At 57.6% G+C, this 24,012-nt stretch overlaps 1 protein-coding gene across 4 annotated transcripts in view; it reads right to left on the bottom strand.

Annotated features, from left to right (window-relative positions):
• The window catches only part of GNAO1 (G protein subunit alpha o1), a 126,189-nt gene that overhangs the window by 6,676 nt on the left and 95,501 nt on the right, over positions 1-24,012 (bottom strand). Inside the window, exons 4-8 of one of the 4 annotated variants that reach the window (XM_016220998.1) lie at positions 13,005-13,165; positions 11,124-11,252; positions 8,845-8,974; positions 4,676-4,829; positions 2,619-2,806 (exon numbers count right to left, since the gene is read on the bottom strand). In XM_016220998.1, the coding sequence (XP_016076484.1) occupies positions 2,619-2,806; positions 4,676-4,829; positions 8,845-8,974; positions 11,124-11,252; positions 13,005-13,165 (762 nt within the window). Of the gene's footprint in view, positions 1-2,618; positions 2,807-4,675; positions 4,830-8,844; positions 8,975-11,123; positions 11,253-13,004; positions 13,166-24,012 lie in introns of those variants that run through there. The other 3 variants (XM_087827188.1, XM_087827187.1, XM_016220999.2) reach the window with 3 other exon arrangements.

The following is a 24,012-nucleotide window of genomic DNA, read 5'->3' as shown; positions in this document are numbered from 1 at the left end:
TGGGGACCTCTCTTGGTTCTCTGCACGAAGGCCGAGGCCTGGCTCTGTGGGGGTTTTGGGGGCAGAGCACAGAACTCGCCCATAGGCACCTGGTGGCAGGCACAATTTTCATGGGTTTGGCAAAGGCGACCCTCCTAGAAATCAGTTTCTCCTTGGCCTAAATTAGGGCCAGTCAGAGGATTTAAGCATGGCCCCCAAACACAGGGCCACTCACATCAGGTCACTCACAACATCTCCCCCTACACCCACGACGGAGCCAAAACTCATCTGTCATCTTCAGTTGTTACGCCCCATGGTGGAGCCCTTAGTGATGACGGTGATGATCTGGATGGGAGACGCAGTAAACAGCGAGGGAATTTCACCCCAGATACCCTCTCCTCTCTCAAGGGCTTGCACTGGTCAGGCCCGGAGGGCGAGAGCTCACCAGAAATGGAGCAGCACATCTGGGAGGCAAAAGGAAGTCCCGAGGACAAAGGGCAGGAAGGCCCCAGGCAACCTGCTCGGCCAGCTTCCTTCCTGATGCTGCCATGGGTGAGGGTGGGGTCCTGGGGGCCTGAGTCCCGCCAGGGCTCTGGCTGCTGTGGTGTGAGGGAGGCAGTGGGCAATGGAGAGCCCTGGGCCTGGAGAGCCAGTGACTTCTACCTCTAGGGCAATAGCCTTAGAGGTGGAGTCTGGCCAACACCCCCCTTCTTGTCGGCTGCTTTTGAGTCTGGGCAGAGGTAGGGGCACAGCTGGCCACATCCAAGGTGATGATGCCCAGAAATAACTGCTGTGTCTTTAATGTTGGGCCAAATGGCTTAACTGGCCCTGGCTGCCTATGATGAGACATTGAGACTGTTCTCTCCAGGGGCCTGTCCTCTGCCACGACCCAGCAACTAGTAGAGGTGCAGCACACGAGGGGAATGAAACCAAGTGGACTCGGGTGGGCAGGGTGGCTCCTGCAGGTTGGCTGCCTTGTGATTTTTCGTAAGGCCAGGGCAACAGCAAGAGAGACAGAGCAGAGATGGGCTAAACCAATGACACCTGTCCCTGCAGGCATTTGGCACTAGGGACAGTGCTATAGGTCTCACTGAGGGCCTGCTGGAAGCAGGGAGCCCAGAGCTGCTGGCATGGGTTCTTCCTGGCTCCGGGGCAGCCAGGGGGTGACACTGGGAGCCCAGGGGTCCTGCCTGGTCCTGGGACTGAGCAGAGCCCAGGTGGAGGCCGAAGGAGCAGAGGGCTTGAGCAGGGAACCAGAGACCTCTCAAGGGGCAGACCCCTCTCTTACCATGGGCACATCTGGCTCCCGAGGCAGAGCCTGCCACACAGCACACAGGTCTGCCTGGGCTGTTGGCTGTTGGCATCAGCCAATGGGAGTGCCGACTGCCTGAGGCCAGCTGGGGCCTGGGTCACCAGAAGTTGCCCCACCCATTTCTGCTCAGGAATCTCTGCCAAAGCCCCTGCAAAGGGTCCTAGGACTCTCTTTACAGAGGGAGGGGGTGGATATATGTTAGAGCTGGCCCAGGTCCTTGGCAATGCACACTTTAGGGTGTTGGTCCTGACATCTGCCCTCCTCTGCCCCGGGGGTTGGCAGGACACCAAGAACGAAGGAAGCTGGGTATTGGCCTCAGGGGCTGCGTCCACACCCCTTCTTGTCTCCCCAACTACAGAACCTCCACCTAGCCCCTGCTGATTCGAGTTGAACTCACTGTAAATTCGAGAAGGAAAAGTAGGGCTACTAACACCTGGAGCAGCTGCCTGAGACCGCTTGATGGGGGAAGGAGGATGGGTCATCCGGGGCCTGTGAGGACAGGGCATGAGGTCCCATTGCATGAACACTGGCGCTACTTCCCCTTGGCACTGCCCACCGCCCACCTTTTCCTTGGCCTCTGTCCAGGCACCACGGGACTCCAGCCCTCCCACCACTGACCACATGTCTTTGCAATAAGTTAGTCTTAGGACCATTTCCAGACTATGAGGAGTCCCAGATGAGGGTTCCCCAAGGGTGTGCAAGGAGGGGCAGCCCAGAGAGGGAAGGGGTTGCACCAGGGGGCTGAGATCCACAGGGAGGAAGGGAGGAGGCACTCGCCTGGGACCCACTCGCAGTTGGCGCAATCCTGCCGTGGCTTTTGGTGACGGAGCTGCCCCGACCAGAGAGATCCCAGGAAAAGCTGAGCAGTGGTTTCCACTCTCCCCTCTCCTTCCAGCACCCTGCCCCAAGGCCCCCCCTATCACCTGCACAACCCCAGGAAACAGGAGGAGACCCTGGGACTTTGAGTCTGAGTCACCAAGTGTAGGGAGTGCCCATTCTGGGCCAAATGGTGGCTTTGGCTCTACAGCCCTGTCCTGAGAATAAAACACTCAGAAACAGAGCAGAGGCCCAGGAGCTGCAGGCAGGCAGGGAGTGGCCTGTCCCAGGCGAGGTGCAGGACTCAGCACCCTGCCCAGCCCGTGTTACCACAGCTCAGGTGCCTGGGGGTGGGGCCTCCGTGGAGGGTGTTCCCTCCCCCTTGGTGCCAGAGGCTGTGCTTTCTAGTCAGGTGCAGAGAGAGGTCTGAGAGGCTCTGAGCTCTGGTTCCAGGGGGTGGGGGGCAGCAGGCCGGGTGGGGCGGCGGGTGGCTGGGAGGCCAGGCCTGGGCTCAGTAGAGGCCACAACCCCGCAGGTTTTTGGCGATGATGACATCCGTCACAGCGTCAAAGACAAACTGGATGTTGTTGGTGTCAGTGGCGCAGGTGATGTGGGTATAGATCTCCTTGTGGGCCGACTTGTTCTTGCTTTCGTACTGGGCTTGGATGTAGGCCACGGCTTCCGTGAAGGCGCTGGGGCCTGCGGGAGAGACCGGGAGGGGAACAGGTGAGGCCAGGCCACGGCCGAGGGCCTTTGGGTGACGACCTGAAGGAGAATCCCGACAGGTGGGGGAAATGGAACAGCTCAGCTAAGTCACAGGGGGCTGTGAAATCCAGTCAGTGGAGCACCTCATTCAAAAATCATGAAAGAAAATATCAAACCTCAGTGCAGGTGAAGGGCGAGCAGTGTTTCATAAAACTCCTGTTTTCCTTTTGCATATGCACCTGACTCCTGCTGCAGATACTTTCTCCCCGTGGGCCCAGCTAAGCTAGTCTGAAGCAGCCCTGCCTGAGGTACACCCTGCAGCTAGGTCCTCTCCTGCCTGGAACCCGGATCAGACCCTGGTGGGTAGTAACTGTGGCACCTGTGAGCCACCTTGGCCCCCTTCTCACCCCTCCCTTTTCTCAGGCTCACCATCCGAGGACTAAGGTTGTTTGGCTCCTGACTTGCTGCCTCCCTTGGGGTATGCATATCGCCCTGCTCCTGGGTGAGCCCAGGCAGAGGGGTTCCAGGAGAGCAGCTGCAGTTTGGGAAGGAGCAAAACAGGAAGCTTTGCATGGAAGCCCCCACAGACTCCAGGAACTGGGGCCCAGGTCCAGGCAGGGCTGCCTCAACCCTCGGAGGTGGGGCAGGAAGCAGGGATGGGTTTTGGAGCCACAGCACTAAGCCGGGGTGGCTGCTATGCAGACTGAGAGTGGCATTCCTGGAGGAGGGTTCTAGCCCCTCAATCACATAACCACAGGCCACCAAGCCTGGCCTTGAGGGTTTGCCAGACCACAGGAGGCGAGGGATGGGGCCTACAGGTAATCACTCAGGCCTTGTCAGTCCCAAGCTAGCCTCGGTGTCCGATCTACCCAGCCTCCTCCTGCTGCCTCATGGCCCATAGCAGAGGTCAGCTAGGGCGGGATCCATGAAGGCCCAACTTAGAGCTAAGAGGAGGCTGACTGGTGGTTGTGGGGGCTGCTGAGCCCCATATACTTCTGGCTGCATGATGCTGGGGGCCTGGCCTATGGGGCAGTTGGCCTGATCTTGAGGAAGGGGGAGATAGGACGAGGGGCTTGTCAGGTTGGGGATGCCCACTCACCTCTCTGACCAGGCCCTGCCATCCGAAAGAGCTGATGGGCACTTGGGCTGATCTGCCACCCCAGTTAGGTAAACAATGGTAATATCAACAGAGGTGCCCAGGTCATCCACAGCACCCTCCCCAGGGAGGCCAGGTCTTGGCTGCCTGCACAGCTCTCACCCCCAATAGGCCATGAAATCTTATAACTACCACTAGGAGGTGTTATGATATTGGTTAGTTACAGTCACAATTTTAACAGTAACAGTAAATGTTCAGTGAGCATACCCTGTGCCAGTTGCCAGGCTAAGCGCTCCATGTTCACCAGCTCCCATGGTCCTCCCAGCCACTCTGTGAGAGGGTTGGGCAATCATCATGATTATTCCCATCTCACAGATGTGAACACTGAGGCACTGAGAGGTTTTACAACCTGCTGTGAGTGGCAGAGCCAGGGGCATGAGGCTTGGGCTGCTGGACTCAGCCACTGGTGGTAAACCTTCATCTTCTTGGTGTTGTCACCTCACTGATAACCTCTATTTACAAATGACCAAGCTGAGGCTCTAAGAGGCTGCTGTGACCACACAGCCAGGATTCCGGCCCTGCTCCCCCTGAGGAGGACGCCCCACTGGCTGCCTGGCTGGCCCCCCTCACCACAGCACCCTGGGGGTGATGCAGGAGGCTGCCTTTGGTTTCGTGTTGGATTCTCTGTGGTCGAGTCTGGAGTATCCTCAGGGCACAGTACGTGGGACTAAATGTCAGATGGGGGGGCCAGGCCCCTGCGCCCCTACCTGTGTACTCGGGGAAGCAGATGGTCAGCGGGGACTTCCTGATCTTCTCCTCGAACAGGTCCTTCTTGTTGAGGAACAGGATGATGGATGTGTCCGTGAACCACTTGTTGTTGCAGATGCTGTCGAACAGCTTCAGGGACTCGTGCATGCGGTTCTGCAACAGAGCGGAGAGGCAGGTGAGAGCTGGTGTGCGGGGCCTGACCCACCGCGGCCACCACACAGCGGGACAAGCCAAGGAAAGGTCCACCAACGGGCCAGACGCACCACTGAGGGACGGAGGTGGGAGGACCCACAGGACAAACGGGACGTGGTCCCCGCTTCATTCCACACGCAGGCAGGGCGGGGTGGAGCAGGGCGGGAGGTGGGGAATGCTGCCCCAAGCCCCCTCCCCGGAGAGGGCTGGCCCGGGGTGGGGCAGCGAGGTCACTGAGGGGCTCCAGCTCATGGAGAGGACATGCACCATGCACTCGGGGCAGGGGCCACACCACCATCCAACATGTCTACACGGAACCGAGGGCCATGCAGATTTCTCTACTGGGGTCTCATTCAGATTCGCCAGCGGGGGTGGGGGTGCACGCATTCAGTTGGGGAACATTAACCGAGGATGAAGAGATCCTCGAATTAATCCAGAGTTGGAAGCAGACACAAGGGGGACAGCGTCTGGGGGTGATCTTGCTGTGGCCTTGGTGTGGTTGGGGATTGGGTTAGTTGGCTGGGCTGTGGCTGGGGGGTGGGGAGAGGGGGTAGGCTCTGGGTGAGCTGCTCATTGGGGCTGGTTTCTCAGTAGAGGGGCCAGAAGAACCCCAAGATGAAACCCAGCAAAACAGGTTAAAACAGAGGAAGATAAAAACCCAGCAGGAAACATGAGAGAAAGAGAGAGGAAAAAACCTGAAAAATTGGTTCAACCAGTCTCGGGGCTGGGAAGTCAACGCAGGTCCATTCCGGGGCCCCTGTGCAGGCTCACAGAGGCCACAGCCACCCAGGGACTGCGGACTGTGTGGCTGGAGGTGGACTCGAGGGTGGAAAGGAGCAGCCTAAGCTGCATCTGATGAGGAGGGTGAGAGGCAAGTGGGCGGGGCAGGCATCACAGCAAAGTCACCCGGTGCCCCGAGGACCTGCTGCTTTCAACTCTTAGCTGATGGTCTCAACTGGAGGGAGGTGCTTCATACCTGCCCGGCTTGGAGGTTCTCTCAGATCTGCTCATGGTTTGGGCCTTGCTTTGGCCAGTTAAGGCCCTGTAGGCGGTGGTGACGGTGGTGGCGGTGAAGTTGTGGCAGGCTGAGGCCCAGTGCTGCCAAGGTCACTGGCCTGGGCTCCTGGGGTGCGGTGGACAGGGTGGCTGGCCGGTGAGTGGGCAGCCACCAGCCCCAGGGCTCCTGGCCGAGCTCCAGGAACCACCTCCAGACCCCTGTCTTGGGCAGCCTGACTCTCTCCCCAGGCCAGGGAGGGACACACAGGGCTGACCAGAGAGGAAGGCCAGGGACCTAGGGCTGGTCAGTGGGGCCTAGTCTTGCTTTCAGGGCAGAGCGTCCGTAGCCAACAACTTGTCCTTCAGCCATGTGCCTGGACAGGGGAGCCCGACCACTGCCATTTACTGAGTGGAGTCCCGAGGGTAGGCCCTCGAACAGCTCCGAGCCTGTGCTCTTCACAGCTGCTCAAGAGGCTGAGCTCCCACCATCACCATTTTAAGGAGCAGGAAGTGGAAAGGCTGCCACGTGACAGTGGCAAAGCCAGCGCTGGACCCTGGGCCACATCTGTCCTGCTCCCAGATGCCCAGTGCTGCCTTGTGTCCTGGACACACAGTTGTTGGCTTGGTTCTATAGCAACGGTGTTGCTCTTGCTGCCATGGGCAATGGGCCGCCTTTGTAGGCTGTTGTCGAGGTGTGAAGCCCATTCCTGTCCCCTGGAAGGGAGACTGCTCTTTCCTGGGCTTTTTAGCTGGTCCTCTTTGGGGAGGAAAGGCCTCAGGAGGAGCCTGTTCCTGACCTGGGCCCACGTGCCTTGGCTTCCCCAAGGCCCCCTGCTCCAGCCCCGGTGAAGAGGGGCAGGGCACCCCAGGGGAAGGAGGGAGGTGAGGAAAAGAGCAGGACAGGAACAGGAAGGCAAGGAGGTGAAGGAACATGTGCCCTGGTCGGCAGCAAGGGCTGGTGAGGAGTTTGCAGAGGGCTGGCTGGGCCAGACAGGGCAGGCAGACTGGAAAGGCTGCCTGAGCTCGGGGCCTGGCATCTGCCCAGCCCCATGTTTAATGGAGACCTGAGGGCCATAGAGCTTTGGCCCCGTGGCTGCCAGATCCACCCAGACACCCCTCTGCTGCTACCCTGTGCTGCAGAGGTGAGGGAGAGCCCCTGTTCCATGACCGACAGGCCTGGGAGTTGGGTTTGAGCTGCAGGCCTTGCAAGGTCCCAGGGCAGAGGCCTGTTCAGGGAGAAGGGCCTCCCCTCTCCAGAGTCCTTCACTTTCTTTGAAACCCATGACCCTGCTTCCCACTCCCAGGCACTGCAGGGAGAGATGAGCCAAGTAGATGGAGTTCAGACCACAGGGGTGGCCAATCAGATCATGAATGGTGGCTTGGAAAGCATGGTGACCAGCGGTACAGTGCCAGGTGCCAGGGCAGCCCCTGTGCGCAGAGGCATCGTGGGGGCAGCCAGGAGCTGCCCTGGGCTTTGGTGTGGTCAGTGAGTCGGGTCCAAGCACAGCCCAGGGGTGCGGGTCTATCCCCTGCCCACCCTCCAAGCCGGTGCTCTCAGATGCCACAACCTACCAAGGTCACCCAGAATGGTGACGGCATTACCAGAAAGAGCTGCGTGGTTGAGTTCCCAGAAGTCTCCCCCAGGACAAGGCAGGTCTTGGGGGACTTTGCTGAGCCCCAACTCAGGGGTACAGCTGGGCCTGAAGGAGGAAGGGCAAGGTGGATAAGCCAGCCTGTGGCTCGAGTCCAGATCACCCACTCAGGCAGTGGCTTCAGCCCCCACCTGCCAAAAGCCCCATTGTGCGTTGGTCCCTCAGGACGGCGGCTCCTTCCCCCCATAACACTGCACCCTGCAGCCCACCAATTTTCACAGCAGCCCATGGGATCAGCAGGCAGGACTGATGAAGAAACAGACAGAAAGAGGACAGGCCTTGCTCAAGGTCCACCATGATAGAGGCCCTCCTCGCATCTCAGTGCTGACCCAGAGGCTCAGGCCAAGGGCCTGTGCGTGCCGCAGAAAGAGGAGCTGACCAGTGCCAAGGGTGTAGCCCCAATGCCAGGGCGTGAACCCACAGCCCAGGAGCTCTACTCCCAGGAGGTGCTGTGGGCTTGTCTCCGGCAACCTAGGGGGTGCACCACACCAACCCCCGGCTTCCTTGGTAAGCTGTGCGAACAGGCCCACTGCCTTGTGGGCCGTAGACCAGGCTGGGACTCCCAGTGGACCCCAGGTCAGGACAATCACCAGTCACAGTACAACCACCATCTCGGCGCCGCTTTGCCAGAAACAGCTCCCAGTACTTCACGCCGGTGCTCCCGTCCCTCACCAGTGACCCCACAGGCAGGTACTAGTCACCCCCATTTCACAGACAGCAGTAACAGAGCAGGAGAGGTGCCGCCTGAATTCGGCAGCAAACCAGGACTAGGACCAGAGAGACGGAGCAGCCTCACCAGGTGAGTGCCCCTTGCTGAGGCCAAGCTGACTGTTCTCCGAGGTCCCAGACTGCATTCGACGCATGTCACACTCAGGAACCTGGGCCGGCCTCCTCCAGATGTGCCGCAGCTGCCTCCCTGCCCTCCACTCTGCCCACTGCCCGCCCAAACGCCTCTCCTGGCAGCAGCCCAGCCAGACTCAGGGATGGCTGTCAGGGCTGAGAACTGCTCTTTCTGTCTTGTGCACATTCTTGCTGGACACACCCTGATTCTTTTAAGATCGGCTTGATTCGGTCCTGGCCTCATGGCCTCTGTGACTGTCCTGTTTACCAAAGAGAAACTCACTGCCCGAGACCCAAAGTCTGTAGAGGTATCTGAGCAGACTGCCCTCGGCCCCGAGCCGCCAGCCAGCCTGTGGCTGTCTTTTCTGTACCAGCATCACCAGACGTTTGCCCGACGACGGAACCCCCAGCCCCCGCTGAGCCACGTGGACTGTCACCGTGGTCTGGTCTCAGTGCCCTCACAGGTCGGGCAGGTGCAGGCCACTCACCGTGGTCTCGTCTTCATGGAGCACCTGGTCATAGCCGCTGAGCGCGACACAGAAGATGATGGCCGTGACGTCCTCGAAGCAGTGGATCCACTTCTTGCGTTCAGATCGTTGTCCCCCGACATCGAACAGCCTGCCAGGGAGATAGGGAAGCTGGGGTGGTGGGCAGTGGGGCCCAGGCAGGTGGGGGGTGCCTGGTCAAGCTCTGGGCAGGAGGAGGAGGGGCTGGGCGCCTGCCCAAGCTGCCCCAGGAGCCCCGCTCCAGGTGCTGAAAGACTGCCACTGCCATTCTTGGGGTGGGGCGGCCATCACTCTGTCCCACAGCTGGGCTGTGCTTACATGTAGTGAGTCGAATACCTGCCCTCGCACCTCAGATCTTTACTAGGGGTGCACCTCATCTGGCCCCTAAGAAATGCCTCTGTGAGGTCCTCCTGCCAGGATCACATGCACTCTGCCCCTGGCTTTCTGAACGTGTCTGTTCATGTCTGTGCTCTGGGCAATGTCCCAACCAGCCAGGGAAGGAGACAGGCAGGGACTGTCACCTGTTACATGGAGGAAAAATGAGGCACCTAGAGGTTAAGTGCCCAGGGTGCTGGTGAGGGCTGGTGTGTAGAGCTGGGGTCTGGGTCAGATCTGTCCGAAGACAAAGCCTCTGCCCTCTGCCCTGTGCCACCTCTCCTCAGCCCATGGGTGCCTCCTCTGTTCCTCTCAGACACCATCCTCCAGAGGGCATGAGGGCTGTGGGAAGAGACTGTGGACAGGTGGGGCCAATCCCTGGAAGTAAGAGCTCAATCTTGCCTGGCCAGCATGGCCTAGCGGTTGAGCATCAACCTATGAACCAGGATTCATAGGTTCGATTCCTGGTCAGGGCACATGCCCAGGTTGCAGGCTCGATCCCCAGCAGGGGGTGTGCAGGAGGCAGCTGATCAATGACTCTCATCATTGGTGTTTCTATCTCTCTCTCCCTCTCCTTTCCTCTCTCTGAAATCAATAAAAACATACATCAAAGGGCTCAATCTCATACCCTGCATGCCTCGGGAAAAGAGCTCTGCAGCCTCCCAGGCCTGGGGAGCCCATGGGCACACAGCTGAGAAGGGCTAGGCCCTACCCACACAAGGACGCTGGGCCCTCCAGACAGAGGACCACAACCAGAGACCAGAGTGGACTCGGGGCAAGGACCCAGGTCTGGTTCTCCCCTTTCACTGCCTCCCCAGGATCTTGCCCCACCACCTGAAATATAGGGCACTAGCTGATGGCCTCTGCCTGCTGGGCAGCATTGAGCCCAGGTTCACACCCGGTGCTTCCGAGGGGAGAGAGGGAGAGACTGAGGTGACTGGGAGGCAAGAGGCACCTCGTGGGGCCTCTCAGCCCCTTGCTGTGCTCCCCAGGTTCTGGGGAGGCCTAGATACACCTGTGCCCAAGGCAGTGCCCATGGCCTTGCGGAGAGACTGCCTGGCAGGCTCAGGGGCCAGGAGACAGAGCCCCAGCCCCTTGGTCTGGATGAGAACAGGCAGGGACTGGGGATGCGGGTGGCAAGAGCTCTGGGATTCAGCCCTCCTAGGCAGGCTGGGGTCCAGGACCCAGGGCTCATACCTGGCTACTCTTCCTGGCCTCTCTTCCTGCTCCACCCGACACCCAGAAATCATACCTAGAAGGCATGTGGGGGCAGGACAGGGGCTCCCAGGCTTCAGCCCTTGGAGGTGACCCCAGGTGGCGACACAGCCCTCCAGCAGTGTCTGGGAAGTCCAGTCTCACACCTGAGGCTCCTGTTCTGAGAAGTTCAGAGCCCATGGGCTCGAGCTGTGTTCTGTTCTTGGGGACAGTCTTGCTCTTCCCAGGCCTCAATTTCCCCTTATGTGCTGGGAGAAGGTGGGTCAGCTGATCCCTAAGCTCCTTCCAGCTCTGAGATTATGTGGGTCCTTGGGGGTCTCCCGGATATTGTTTGGGTGAACCTATTCTCATTCCCACCCCTCCCCACAAGGTGGCCTTGGAGGTGATCCACCTCCTTCGCCTCAGAGGTCACCCATGGACAGGCTCCCCTCCTTTGTTGGTTTAACCTTCTCATTCCTCAGAGACCTACTCCAGGACCCCTCTTCCAGGAAGCCTCTCTGTGACTCCAGCCCTGAACTTGGTGCAAAACAGATAGGCCCTTTCTCAGAGCTAACTGCCTGTCCCAGCATGAGAGCTCCTGCGGTAGGTCGCTATCTGGGGCCAAGGCTGAAAGTATGGCATCTGCCATTTTTCAGCGCCCCGGCTGGGGCTCAGAAGTCCCTGGGCCTTACCTGAAGTGAAGGTTCTTGAATGTGAAGTGGGTTTCTACGATGCCGGTGGTTTTGACCCTGGTTCGAAGGATGTCCTGCTCAGTGGGCTGGTAGTCGGTGGCCCCGATCCGATCCAGGCTGTCCAGGTAGCTGGGAATGGCAACACACGGGGGGCTGTGGAGCAAGCTCTGGGCACTACTCCGGCTTGCTGGGCCACACCCTTTCATAGCCAGGGCCCCTTGCAGGCCACTGTAGGAATGATGGCACCCCCTTGTCCAGGGCCAGCTGTGGAAGGTGGGGGGTGGCCACACATCCTCAAAGAGCCTCTAATTTGGACCACAAGGACCTCTGCGCGCAGTTCCAGGTGCACTCAGACGAGATCCGACTTTTCAATGAGACTAATGTGTTTATGATGCTGCTTTGTCACTTCTTCACGACAAAATAATAATAGCCAACAGCTGGGCTCTATTCTTCACATGCGTGATCGTGTTTCATCTCTAATTTCCAAGTTGAATGTACTATTCAGGAGGTTAGAGAACTGAGAGTCAATGAAGATCAGTACCTTGCCCTTGAACCCAGACAACTGGCTCGAGTCCACGCTCCAACCAGTCTCTATAGCACTTCCAAGAGGCCCCGAGCATCTGCCCCGCCCGCACAGGCCAAGCACCTGGAAGGACTTTGGGGTCTGTATGGGTTAGACTTGAAGCCAAAGCCAGGGTGAGATCTGGGAAACGAGGAAGAAGGGAGCTGGGTTGGCACCCCAAGGGCTGCCCAGGCCTCTACTCCTCATGCCTGGGGGCAGGAAGCCACACTCAGCCCACACGGGAGAACCCCCGGGTGTCTGAGGCACAGGACGGCCTGAGTTCCTGGCTGCAAGTGGAGGGGTTGTGCTTCATCAGCACCTGCCCTGGGACCAGCTAGGGGCCGGCTCCCTGGCTTGTGGACGTCCATGGGGTTGGGCAGGGCAGAGCTGTAACTGGCTCCAGAGCCCCTGCTCTTAGACGGGCCTCCAGCCTCCTCTCCTGTGTGGACGGAGGGGGCTGAGGCTGCAGCACTGATCTGGAGGCTCTGGCCGCCCGGAGCCTCCTCGTCAGGCCTGTGGGGTGGGCTCGGGTCTCTGCCTGCAGTAGCCCCTTCCAGCCCCTCCCAATTCTCCTAACCTCTCTCTGCGTGCCCCTCCCTTGCTGTCATTGCCTCCGCTTAGAGCCTGGGCTGGTTTCAAAATGACCCTGTCCCGTCATCTCCAGTTGGGACACCAGGGCTGAGGAGCCTCTGGTCTTGGTCTGACATCCAAGCTGGGAAGCCTCCTTTGTTTAGACAGACAACCAGGCTGGCTGAGCCTCTGTGTCTTGGCGCTAGCCGAGCCTCCCACAGGCCACAGCGGGCTGTGCACCTACTGTACGTACTACCTGCCAACTGCCCGGGTGCTGGGGATGGGGCAGTAAACAGGCCAACAGTGTGTGTGCGTGAGATCATTAACAGATAGGTCAGATCTATAGCCTGTTAGGAGGTGGTATCAGAAGGAATCAGGCAGATGATAGGGGAGGATTCCTGGGGGCTGCTCTTTGACATAGGATGGTGGGGAACATCTCTCAAGCAGGTTGATGTTCGAGTGGAGGCTGAAGGGAGTAAGGGGTGAGCCTCCTGTGGTCCAGCAGAGGGCCCACGGGTGCAGAGGCCTGGACAGGAGGAGGAGCCGGGATGCAGGCTGGGAGTGCTGGGAGAACTCAGGTGGCACCGTGTAAGCTATTTTCTGCCCATATGTCTCTTGATTTTGTGCCCCCACCGTCCTGTTCTTCCCTGTCACCTGTCCTAGCAGCTCTGACCTCAGCCTCACTCATCCTCAACTCCCATGCCAGTCCCTGCTCGGCCGGCGGCCACCCTCCCGCCCAGGACACTCACTATTTGGCCGAGTCGTTGAGCTGATACTCCCGAGACCGGTTGAAGCACTCCTGGATCCCCGAGTCGCCCCAGAGCCGCATCATGGCCGATAGCAGTTCTGGAGAGAAGGGCTCGGTGTCTTCCATCCGACTCACCACGTCGCACACCATCTTGGCGTCGGCCTGTGAGGAGACATGGGTGGTGGCTTTGAGGCTTGGTGGGGACAGAAAGCCTGGCCGGGCACCTGCCAGGGAACCAGAATAATGCTCAGCTCTCGGCCTGGTCAGAAGAAGTGGCCACTATCTGAACACCCCTGTGCCCCTGGATATGGGCACGGTCTGCTTTCCTAGGCCCTGGGGGACCAGTGTCTCTGTGCCAGCCTTCAGGGACTTCTAAAGCAGTGGTTTCCAGACATGCTCACAGGAGGGCAGTGGGCAGGGCTCTGTTCACCTCCCAATGCCCCCCGAGCAGCCCTGCTTTCATTCATGTTGACAACTGGGGTTTGGCATAGTTTTGGGGGGAAAATGTCAATGTTCTTGGCTGACATAATTTTCTATACTTCCTCCGGTAGAGCCAAGTCCCTGGACCTGGGCATTCCGGTTCTTCGAGAACTCAGGTGGCAGAGGGACGGGGCCAGGTGGCTGTCCCCTGGGCCTGGGGAGCGAGGAGTCTGCAGTTCGTGCGTGTGGGGAAAATGCCTCACAGCACTATTAAGTCTCTAGAGCGTGGGCCCTTGGATGACCCGAGGCAAAAACTTAATTTTATTGATTTTAGTTACTTATTTGCCCTTGACCTGTGTCTGCTTTTCCCTGGGGCGGCGGTGGGGAGGCTGGTTAAACAAGAGAAGGGTAAAGGGGTGAATCAGGAGATGGGTAGCCCGCCCTTTCTCTGCCTCCTGCCCAGTCCTCTGCTGTGAGGGTGGGGGGGGCGCCATGTGCTTGGGGCACTCGTGCGGAGGCCACAAGACTACTGCAATTGCCTCGAAAGGACTCCACAACCAACAGCCACCTCCTGCCTTCCCTCCCCTGGGAAACCAAACAGGGCCACCCATCCTGAAAGACGACAGGTGCCAGCGCGCAACACCAGACCCAGGTGGGGGCCCTGCAGACTCAGAAGGCTCTTGAAGCCACATAACCAGCTCCGAGTACTTGACAGTGTACAAGGGACGCTCCTGGGCACACACTCTGCTTGCTGAGAATGTCACAGCCACCTCCAGAGGGGCTGCGGAGCCTGCACCCCGGGCCCGGTCTTCGCGGGGTGCACGTCCTTGCTCTTTGCCCAGGACCTTTGCAGCTCCCCCACCTCCGGGAGGAGCACACCGCCTCTCTCCTGGACAGTGGGGCTCGCTCCATTCCGCGCAAAGATGTGGCATGTTTGGGCCACGACTGTCACCATGAACAGGCCCAGGCTCCCCATTCACCCCAGGACAAGGTTGAGGGGTGAGCATGGCAGAGCTGAGCCCACCCGGCTCTCGGGTCCGCAGCTGAACCCCCTCCCGCCCCCATGAAAAGAAATGACCGCTGTTGTAGGTGACTGAGTCAGGCAGGTGTGTGAGGCAGCACTGTTGTGATGATAGCTGACTAGTAAGGGGGTCACTGTACGTGTCACTATCCTGTTACATCTGACAGGTTGGGAAACTGAGGGCCAGAGAGAGGAGGACACCCACCTGTGCTCACAGGTGGGACTCGGGTCAGGAGCCTGACTCCAAGGCCGGCCTGTGGGGTCAGGCCCACAGGCACTGGGAGCAGTCATCTACTATAGCACCTCGGACAGCCAACGGTGCCCGGCAGAGGGGGCTACCCCCGGGGGGACCCGCATCGCCAGAAAGATCCATGCTCCCCAGTGCTTCCTGAAATGACCTTCAAAATAAACTCCTTGTCTCGGGGTCGGCTTCTGGAGGAACCCGCCAGGACAACCAGGTGGTGGCCTGAGCCCAGGCCCAGGCAAACCCTGTCCACTGAGTCTGCACACGTTTCTCCAGGTGACAGGGCCTTGCTCAGAACAACTCTCCCAACCCTAAAGCAAGGAGCCTGCTGCCTCCGCCTCATGGCTGGAATGAACAGTGAGACGAGCCCCTGAGGGTGGGGTGCGCCAGGCCCACCATCTCCTTATCCTCCTGGGCCTCCCCGAATTGGGGTCTTTAATTCATGGGCACAACAGCTACTACTAGGTGCTTACTCTACTCTCAAGTCCTTTCAGGCCTCTGCCTTTTGACTAAGCCAGAGGAGAGCCAGACTCTCGGAGTGTAGCCCGTGGCTCAGGAAGTGAGCAGGAGGGGCTGACAATTGGCAGGTGTCCACTGGGGTGGGAGAGACACAGAAGAAATGAGGTCAGCACCTGGGAGATGTGTGACCAACAAAAGATTCTGTACAAAGGCCTGTGGGACCAAAGTCTTCTGGGGAGACTTTTCCAGAATTGAGCTGCCCAGGTAAGGAGCTATTTCCGTGACAGGGCCTGTCTGCTGCAGAAGGTCAGTGGGAAAGTTTGGGCAGCTGTGTCCCCTCCATACACTTGCCCTGGGAAGGCAGCTACCAGCCAAGCCCACAATGCTAGTCCAGAGCCCAGATCCAGGTCCCCAGACCCCAGCCCTCAGATTCCTGAGCCACCTTCAGCTTTCCATCCAAAGGGCCTGGCCTCCCAGACTCCCAGGTTGGAAGTGAGTTTCTTCAGCATCTGGGGCATCCCCTGGGGCATCAACCTGGGCCAGGGGCTTTGGGTGCCCTAGGCAGGCAGTGACTCAGGGAGGCTGGGGTGGGTGAGCGGGGTGGTGCCTCCACCTGGGGCTAAAACCAGAGCGGAGGCCTATGAGTCAGGGGCCCACCTGCTGATGCTGCTCCAGGTGGCTGGGTGACCTGGGGACGTCCCTGTCCTTTCCCGGCTCTCACTGGGCCTGCCTATCTATGGAATGCAGCCGGGACCTGAACAGGCCTTATCACACTTCCTACTTTGGGCCTTCCACCAAGGTTTCTGCCAGATCTATGGGAAGGGAGTCAGGGCCTGAGGGGTGGGGCAGGGCAGCTGACTTGCTTCTGGGTGAGACACACTCCAATCTGAGTGCCCAGAACATCATGTAACCTCACAGGGAGGCTACAGAGCGTGTGTGCTTTGTAATAGCCTCTGCAAAACCACCTTGTACCCGTTTGTCCCTCTGTGTGTGACCTGCCCACCCTTCCCAGAGATGCAGCTGGTGCTGTGCCACACCCAGAGGAGGGTGGGGGTAAGTAGTGACCAAGGGATGCTGGCATCAGCCCAGCTGGGCCACTAGCCATGATGGCCACATGTTTGCCATTCACTGCCGGGGACCTGGAGGTGCCCAGATGAACTCATCATCTAAACTGGGGTGCCGAACGTCACCTGTGACACTCAGGTCTTCAAAGCGCTTCCCTTCTCTCCAGGTCAACATGGACTTTTCAATAAACATCAGCGGCAAAGAGCGAAAGTGTAATAAAGAGCCTTTGCTCTCCCAAGAGACGAGATGTAAAAAATGTGGGGAAGTGAATAGGAATTTTCAGTCAGGTGACCGGGTTCAAATCATGACTCCACAGTTTTTTAGCCGTGTGACCTTGGACAGACCACTTAACCTCTCTGAGCCTCTGCTCTCATTACTTCCCACCTCCCGGGGTTGTTTGTGCGGTTGAAACAGGCGAAGGATGAGACACAGCTTTGCAACATCAAGAGCCCTGCAAATGTTAGTTATTATAAGCAAAGATGAAGTCCCTCAGACACAAACAACAAGCTGACGTAAAATAGGCCTGCTTTGTACAAGACTTCAGGCAAGCATGATAATCTTGATAACAGTAATCACAGTAATTACAATAATAACCCCTTCCATTTGAGGAGCTGCTTTGGACCTTTCAGAGTTTTCCTCCATCTCTAATGTTTTAGGCCAAGTGAAGTGTGAGTGCATGAGCATGTGCGCGCACACACTCACACCCAAACATTGCACACACGCACAGTCCTCTGGCTGCGGGGAAAAGCCTCCATCCACCCCGCCCTGGCCTGTGCACTGTAAGTTGTCCAAGCTCCCACCAGGGGGCAGGAGTGCACAGGCCAAGGGGAGAGGGAGAATGAGCTGGCCAAGTGGCGCCCAGGAGACCAGGCAGGCAGGGCAGGGCCAGCCCAGTGGGCATGGCTCCTTTCTTGGCTATACACCATTCCTCAATGGGAAGGGGCAGAAAGACCCCAGCTGCTAGAGACCCGGCCAGGTACTGCAATTGCAGCAGGAGAAGAGCAGTGTGGGGAGTAGGGAACATTTTGGGCACTTAGTAACTGCCAGACCTATGCCATCCAGAGAATGCAGCAGAAAGAGGGGCCCACTACACACACCCCTACTTTCTTGGCCCTGAGCTGTCCATATGCTCCCTAATTGTGACTCTCAGTGGAAGCGATGCCACCCCAGGAGCATTTGTGAGGTGTCTTTGTTAGTGGCAATAACTGGGGCATTACAGGCATTTAGTGGTTGGGGACCAGGCATGCTTGGGCCTCGTTCTTTGCTTGGGCTTAGGGGTCTTAGCAAGGCCTGTGCTGCAGCAGCGTGCTGTCAGTTCACAGGGTCTGTGGGGGGAGCTGGGGACCTCCTAGGTCTACCACCCGCCTTAGGGAAGGGAGCCTTCCTGGTTCCCCGGAAAGATCCTGCAGCAGAACCAAGGACTTGGTGCTGTTTCCAATCTTGCCTCCTTTCAGATCTGCCCATCCTTTCTCCATCCATCCATCCATCCCTCCATCCATCCCTCCACCCACCCACACATCCCCGGAACACCTAGCTGGGACGCACACCTTTTGAATATCACGCATCCGCCCATGTAGCCATCCACCCATCCATTATGTCATCTACCCATCAGCTACCCTTGTTCATCCATCCACTCACTTCCACACCCACCCACTCCTTTACCTCCCTTCTGTCCCTCCACAGCATCTGTCTATCCTTTAATTATTCATTTGTGCACCCAGTCCTTTCATTCCGCCTGATCTATCTAGCCACCCACCTTTCCATCCACCCATTCACTCATTTATCCATTGCACACCCATTGAGTGGGGTCTTGACCTAAAGAACTTTCATATTTGGCATAAAGAAAACATACTGCCTGAATTTCCCCAGCCTGTGAGTTGATGCCCTGGACACATCAGGGAACTATGGGCCCTTGACTTTCCCTCCCTCTGTCCTGTGACCTATCTTTGTCAGGGGCCCATGGCCTTGTTAAGGAGGGCTTGCCTAAGATCTCCAGCTGGGCTCGGAGGTGGCCCAGACTTCTTGGGTTCTTTAGGGATTTGTCCTGAGCCTTTGGAGGACCTTCTCGGGCAGTCTGGGGCCCAGGCTGCCTCCCATGGAGGTGGAGAGGGCTTGGGCTTTCTGAAGGACCTCGCAAGCTGAAGGATCACACCCCTTTCAGCCTCAAACCCTCAGATCTTCCAGAAGCAGCAGCTTCTGCTGGGTTTTAAAGAACTGGGTATTGGGGAGGAGGTGAGTGTGGCCTGAGTCCTCCGGGACCCTGTCACTGGTTCTAGCATTTGACATCTAAAAGCTCCCACTTGAAAACCACCTGTCAGCCCCTGACATTAACACAGTTTCCCACCCCAGTCCCCAGCCAGAGTTAGGTAGAAGGAGCCAGGGCTAGAACAGTGGGTGTCCCTTCACATGTCCCTTCACCACTGGCTGGCTGAGCCCAGGATTGGGTGCTGGGCACAGAGGAGCAGCAGGATCTGGACCCTACCTGCCCAAGCCTGCAGTTCTATGGGGCCCTCAGGCACGTCAACCACAAACTGGGGAGACAGTTTGGAGGCACCTCCATGTAGGCGCCACCGAGTAAGGTCTGGGTCTCAAGGAGAAATAGGAGTGTGGGGTGGAGGCTGTCAGAGGGGTATGCCTGGTAGACAGGCACCCAGAAGGTAGGGCACAGGGCAGACACTGGCCTTCCCTGAGGAGGGAGTTAAGGGGGGAAGGGCAGAGAGCCTAAGCAAAGCCGAGGGCCTTGTCAGGAAGCAGCGGGTCCTGGGTGTCAGATGCCCCTCCAGCCATCCACAGGGCCTGAGGATAATGGTGGGGCTTGGAGATCCGTGCAGCCCTTAGACATTAAACTAAGAACAGCCGACTGCCTGCAGGGATGGTCCACGTTTGTGAACTCGTGTGCCACCGGGGGGAGAGGGCTCAGAGACAGTCTGGGGTCCCACTGTCTGGGGTGTGAAACTCTCCCCATAGGCCTCCAGAGCAAATGCTAAAATGCCAGCGCTCGGCTGCCTCCGGTGCACTGGGCTTTCAGCCCCTCCCCAGCTCTGCCCTCCTCAGTTGAAGATGCTTCACTTCATGCGTCTCCTAAAACCACCCCCGCAGTGTCCCATGCCAGGGCCAGGTAGGAAGATGGGCAGGGTGAAGGGCCACAGCAGTCCACAGCTTCGGTGCAGGGACATGCTGAGGTCAGAGTAGAGTGGGGCCAGGGCCCAGAGAGGAGGCCGGCCTGCCCGAGTGCGGAGGGGTGTTCTATGTGGGTGACCAGCAGAGATGGGGGTGCAAGATGGAGGCTGTCCTGGGCCCTCAGGGGCAGTGGTAAGTTTGTTACCAAGGTTTCTGCTCACCTCGGACCCCTGAGAATGGAGCAGGGATGCCCATTTGTCCAGAGTTCCAATCATCGCCCACTTTGGGGCAGCCTTAGGTGGTGCCCCTTTCTCTCGGTCCTGTTGTCCCCTTGATGGGTCCAGACCTGCCAGTCTATACCTCCTGGGGGCTCTCAGGCAGGGCCGCAGTGGGCAGCTGAGCCACCAAGCAGGCGCTCTTCAGTCAAAAGTGAACTTGAAGGTGAACGGGACAGAAATTTCCAAATCTGCGATGGCCTCACCCTCTGCCCCTTTTCCTGAGCTCAACGTTCTAAGACAGGAGAAAATAACTAAAACTGGAGACTAAATTTCTAAGAAACGAACAGGGGCAGAATGAAATCACCCACACAGAGCTCAGTCAAGGGAAAGCAAAGAGATGAGGGCCAAGCTCATCCCTTCAGAACACAGAGTGACAGTGGCGAACAGTTTAATTAGAGCCGCCTCTGCTGGGATGTCAGCAACACAATGACAGAGGAGAAAATGTGGAGGCTGGGACGCTACACGCAGGGCAGCGGTCAGGGGACACAGGCGAGTCCTAAGCACCACAGGTCCGGCTGATGGGCGCCTCTCCTCAGGCTTATTCATGGGCGCCCCTTCCTGTCTCCTGGTCCCCTCACTGAAGACACTGGGTCCCACACCATCCATTAGAGTGACCAGATACTGTTTTTTTCTTTTATTATTGTTGTTGTTAATCCTTACCCGAGGATATTTTCTCCACTGATTTTTAATTTTTTTTAGAGAGAGGGGAAAGGAGAGGGAGAGGCACAGAGAGCGAAACATTGATGTGAGAGAGACACATCGATGGGTTGCCTCTCACACGCACCCAGCTGGGGCCAGGGATTGAGCCTGCAACTGAGGTATGTGCCCTTGACTGGAATCCAACCCATGACCCCTCAGTCTGCAGGTCGATGCTCTAACCACTGAGTCAAACTGGCTAGGGCCAGATACTGTTTTTTCTTGAAAAGGAACAAGCATGTCCCCCTGCTTCTAGGACCTCAGGTCCTGAGCAGTGCACTGGTGTCAGAAGTGGGATTCAGCCTTCACTTTGCCTCCGACTGGCTCTGGGACCCTGGGAAAGTCTCCTCTCCTCTCAGGGTCTCGTTGTTCTCAAATGCACAAGGAAGGGGTTGACTAGGTTAGTGGTTTTCAAAGAGTGCTCCGTGGACTCCTGGGGGGGGGGGGGTGGTGTCTCTGAGGCCCTTTCAGGAGTTCACAAGATCAAAACTGTTTTTTATGGTTTTAAAAAAAAATATGTTATTGACTTACAGAGTGAGAGAGGAAGGGAGAGGGAGATAGAAACATCAATGAGAGAGAAACATTGATTGGCTGCCTTCTGCACGGTCCCCACCTGGGATCGAGCCCAAAACCTGGGCATGTGCCCTGACTGGGAATCGAACCCGCAACTTCCTGGTGTATGGGTCAACACTCAACCACTGAGACACACTGGCTGGACAAAACTGTTTTCTTAAGAGTACTAATATGTTATTTGTCTTTCTAACAGTGTTAATGTTAGCACTGATGGTGCAAAAGTAATAGCAGATAAAACTGCTAGCCCTTTAGTGGGAAGCAGTGGCCCCAAACTGTCCTAGTTGCCATGGTGTTCTTTGCCACCATGCATTCACAGTGTTAGCACATTGATGCTGGCAATATTTATATGCTGGCAGGTGGGTCGGCGACAGGTGTAAAAAACAAGGGTGACAAGTACTCCCATCAACTAAAACAGGGGTGAGGCCGAGTGGTGCCTGTGGCTGTGCACCAGCTGGGCTAGGCAGAGAGGTCCCGGCAGGTGCCCTGGGCAGGGCAGGAGGTAGAAGGTGCAATGGGGCCAGGCTGGATGCCAGCTACCTTGACTCCCAGCACCTGGCCACAAGAGAGGAGCCAGCAGTAGTGGAGGGTGAGGCTGAGCAAAGGGTCAGGCTGGGGGCCTGTCTCTCCTGTTATGTTGGCAGGGAGGGAGGGAGGAGGGAGCTGTACCCCATGTGGTCTGCATCCAACTGAGGGCCAGGTAGGCAGGAGCTGCTCCAGTCTGGATGCTACCACCTTAGCAGCTCTCTCTGAGACCTAGGATCAGGGTGCATGGCTCCCCCACACCCTTGACTTAGCCCCTGCCAATCTCATCTCCCTGACATTGACAAGGGTGAGCATGAGCATGGGGCCAGACAAGGTCCCAGCAGCAGACCTGGGCATGGGAAGGTGATCAGATGTCCCAATGGGCAGCATCTGAGGCCTCCACTCTGCCCTGAGCTGGGGAAGAGCTGCATGGGGCTCACAGAGTTAGAAAGTCAACAAAGAAGCCCCTACCCAGTTGGGGAGGGGTGGTACACTGGCACAGGCCAACCATCAATCTCCAAAACTGCAGGGCCACTAAAGAGGCCACTTGGTGCCACCTGGATTTCAGCTCTCTGGTGGCCCCTGGGTTAGAGATTGTCCTGCAGGATACAGCCTGCCATGAAACTGAGCTGGAGTCGATGGAGCTTGAGTGTGAAGTGCACCAATTCTGGACCAAGCCTCTTAAGACATGAATATGTCCCCTGGATGCAGATGATGACAAAGTCCTGGGGGAATGGGTGGTGCCAGAAGATGGAAAGGAGCTGGTCCATGAGTCACTGTGTGGAGGAGAGCTGTCCACCCACCCACAGTACCTGCCCGAGGCTGTCAGATGAGCAAGAAACAACCTTCTGTTATATTTGAACCATGAAACATTGGGGGGAGGGGGGGGCTGTGTGTGTTTGTTGTAGCAACTAGTGGTACCCTTATTGACACATCCTGTTTGTGTTCCCCCTTTTCTGACTTTTGTTCCCTATGCGACATCTGGCCTCTCTTTAGCCCTAGATTTTGGACTATCTGGTCCTATCCCTCTTCCACTGCTTCAATAAGCACTAGCTTGTCCTCTTAACCAGACTGCAGCTGGTGAAGAGTAGAGGTCAGTTTTTGGAGCATCAAAGAATCTGTGCTTCCTCCTCCCCTCCCCTCAAAAGGAGAAAGTCGTGCCCCCCACCCTTGGGCGTTGCCCAAGCCTCATTCCCTCACAGAACACTGCGTGGCACATAGTAGGCACTCAATAAATGATAGTAAATTTTTGCTGTTTTTATATATCACCTGTACTATAATTTACTTAATATTTTCCTTTAGGCTTTTATCTACTTAAACTTATTTTAAGAGAAAGGAAATTTCGTATCACTAACAATAATATCTGCAAAAGGAGGTTGGGTATGCCAGTTTTTATCTTTTCCTAATATGCATGAAAAGAAGTTAATACTTAATGTGATCAAAGTCAACATGTTCATCCTTCACGATAGCTCAGGTCTGCCCACCTCGCCCATGTGGGAAGCGCTGCCCACGTGGGAAGCCTGCAGCATAAGGCAGGCACAGCTGGTGCAGCCGCAGGACTTGGAGCTGAAGCAGCATGTCCACGAGCAAGGAGTTTGCTGGGTCCCTCGGCAGTGGAGCTGGGATCAACTACTTCACATCCCGGTTCTGCATGGCTCTCACCCACCTCCCCCCAGCAGGGCCTCTACTCTGAGTTCTGTGAAGCCTGAAGAACCGCCCTGATTTACCGGAGCGCACAAAGCCTGTTGGTGGGCACACAGGTACGGGGGCACACCACGGGCTCTAGGCTTTCACCACCGCAGGCCTCTTGTCTCCTTCTCTGTCCTTGCCTCCCTCCTGGGTTCTCTGGGTTTGGTGTCAAGAGGGAATAAGCTCATTGGTGGTTTCAGCTCCTGAGGAGCCTGGCACATTCTCATGGGAAGGAAGAAGGGGCATCTATGCCTTGGGTGTGGGGTATGGCAACGGTGAGTCTGCCCCCCATCTCCCCACCCACAGCAGTCAACTTGAGGCCTCACTTTTGTTGAGAAATGATGGCCCCCAATTGCCTGGACACAGATGCAGGGGAACCAGGGACTCTGGCCTGCTAAGGAGCTTGGTTGTCATGGTGACTCCTGGTCTCCTAGCTGCCAACCTCCTCTTAGAAGGTGACTGCTCAGCCTCAAGGCCAACAGGGAGGAGGGAAGGAAGGAGAGAGGGAGGGACCCCCCACCTGTCCACCTGTCTCAGCAGCACAGTGGCTGGGCGGACACCTGCCCTCCAGAGAGGCAGGCTGCCCCCTCTGCAGGGCCTGTATGGCCCCAGGACAACCTGTTCCGAGGAGCCACCAAAAACGAATCCAGGGCAGCCTCTCCCAAGCCTCTGTGGTCCCACCCAGGCACCAAATGAACTTGAGCAAAACCCCCAAAAAGAAAATCACATTGCCCCACATCCCACACTAGACTTGACCAGCTAAAAAGGCGGGTGTGGGTCCGGTCCTGACTCTTCATCTGCACCCCACCTCCTCCATCCCATCCCTTCTCTGGGGCCTCCTCTCACCACTGCTCTACATTCATGCTCTGGGCACCCCATCCTAAACCTTTCCTCTGACCCTGCTTCCCCTCAAGCCACTGTC

This window comes from Miniopterus natalensis, chromosome 18 (genome assembly GCF_054644295.1).
Source record: "Miniopterus natalensis isolate mMinNat1 chromosome 18, mMinNat1.hap1, whole genome shotgun sequence".
Lineage (NCBI taxonomy): Eukaryota > Metazoa > Chordata > Mammalia > Chiroptera > Miniopteridae > Miniopterus > Miniopterus natalensis.
The sequence above is the reverse complement of the archived record's forward strand: the minus strand, read 5'-3'. Positions and strand labels throughout refer to the sequence as shown.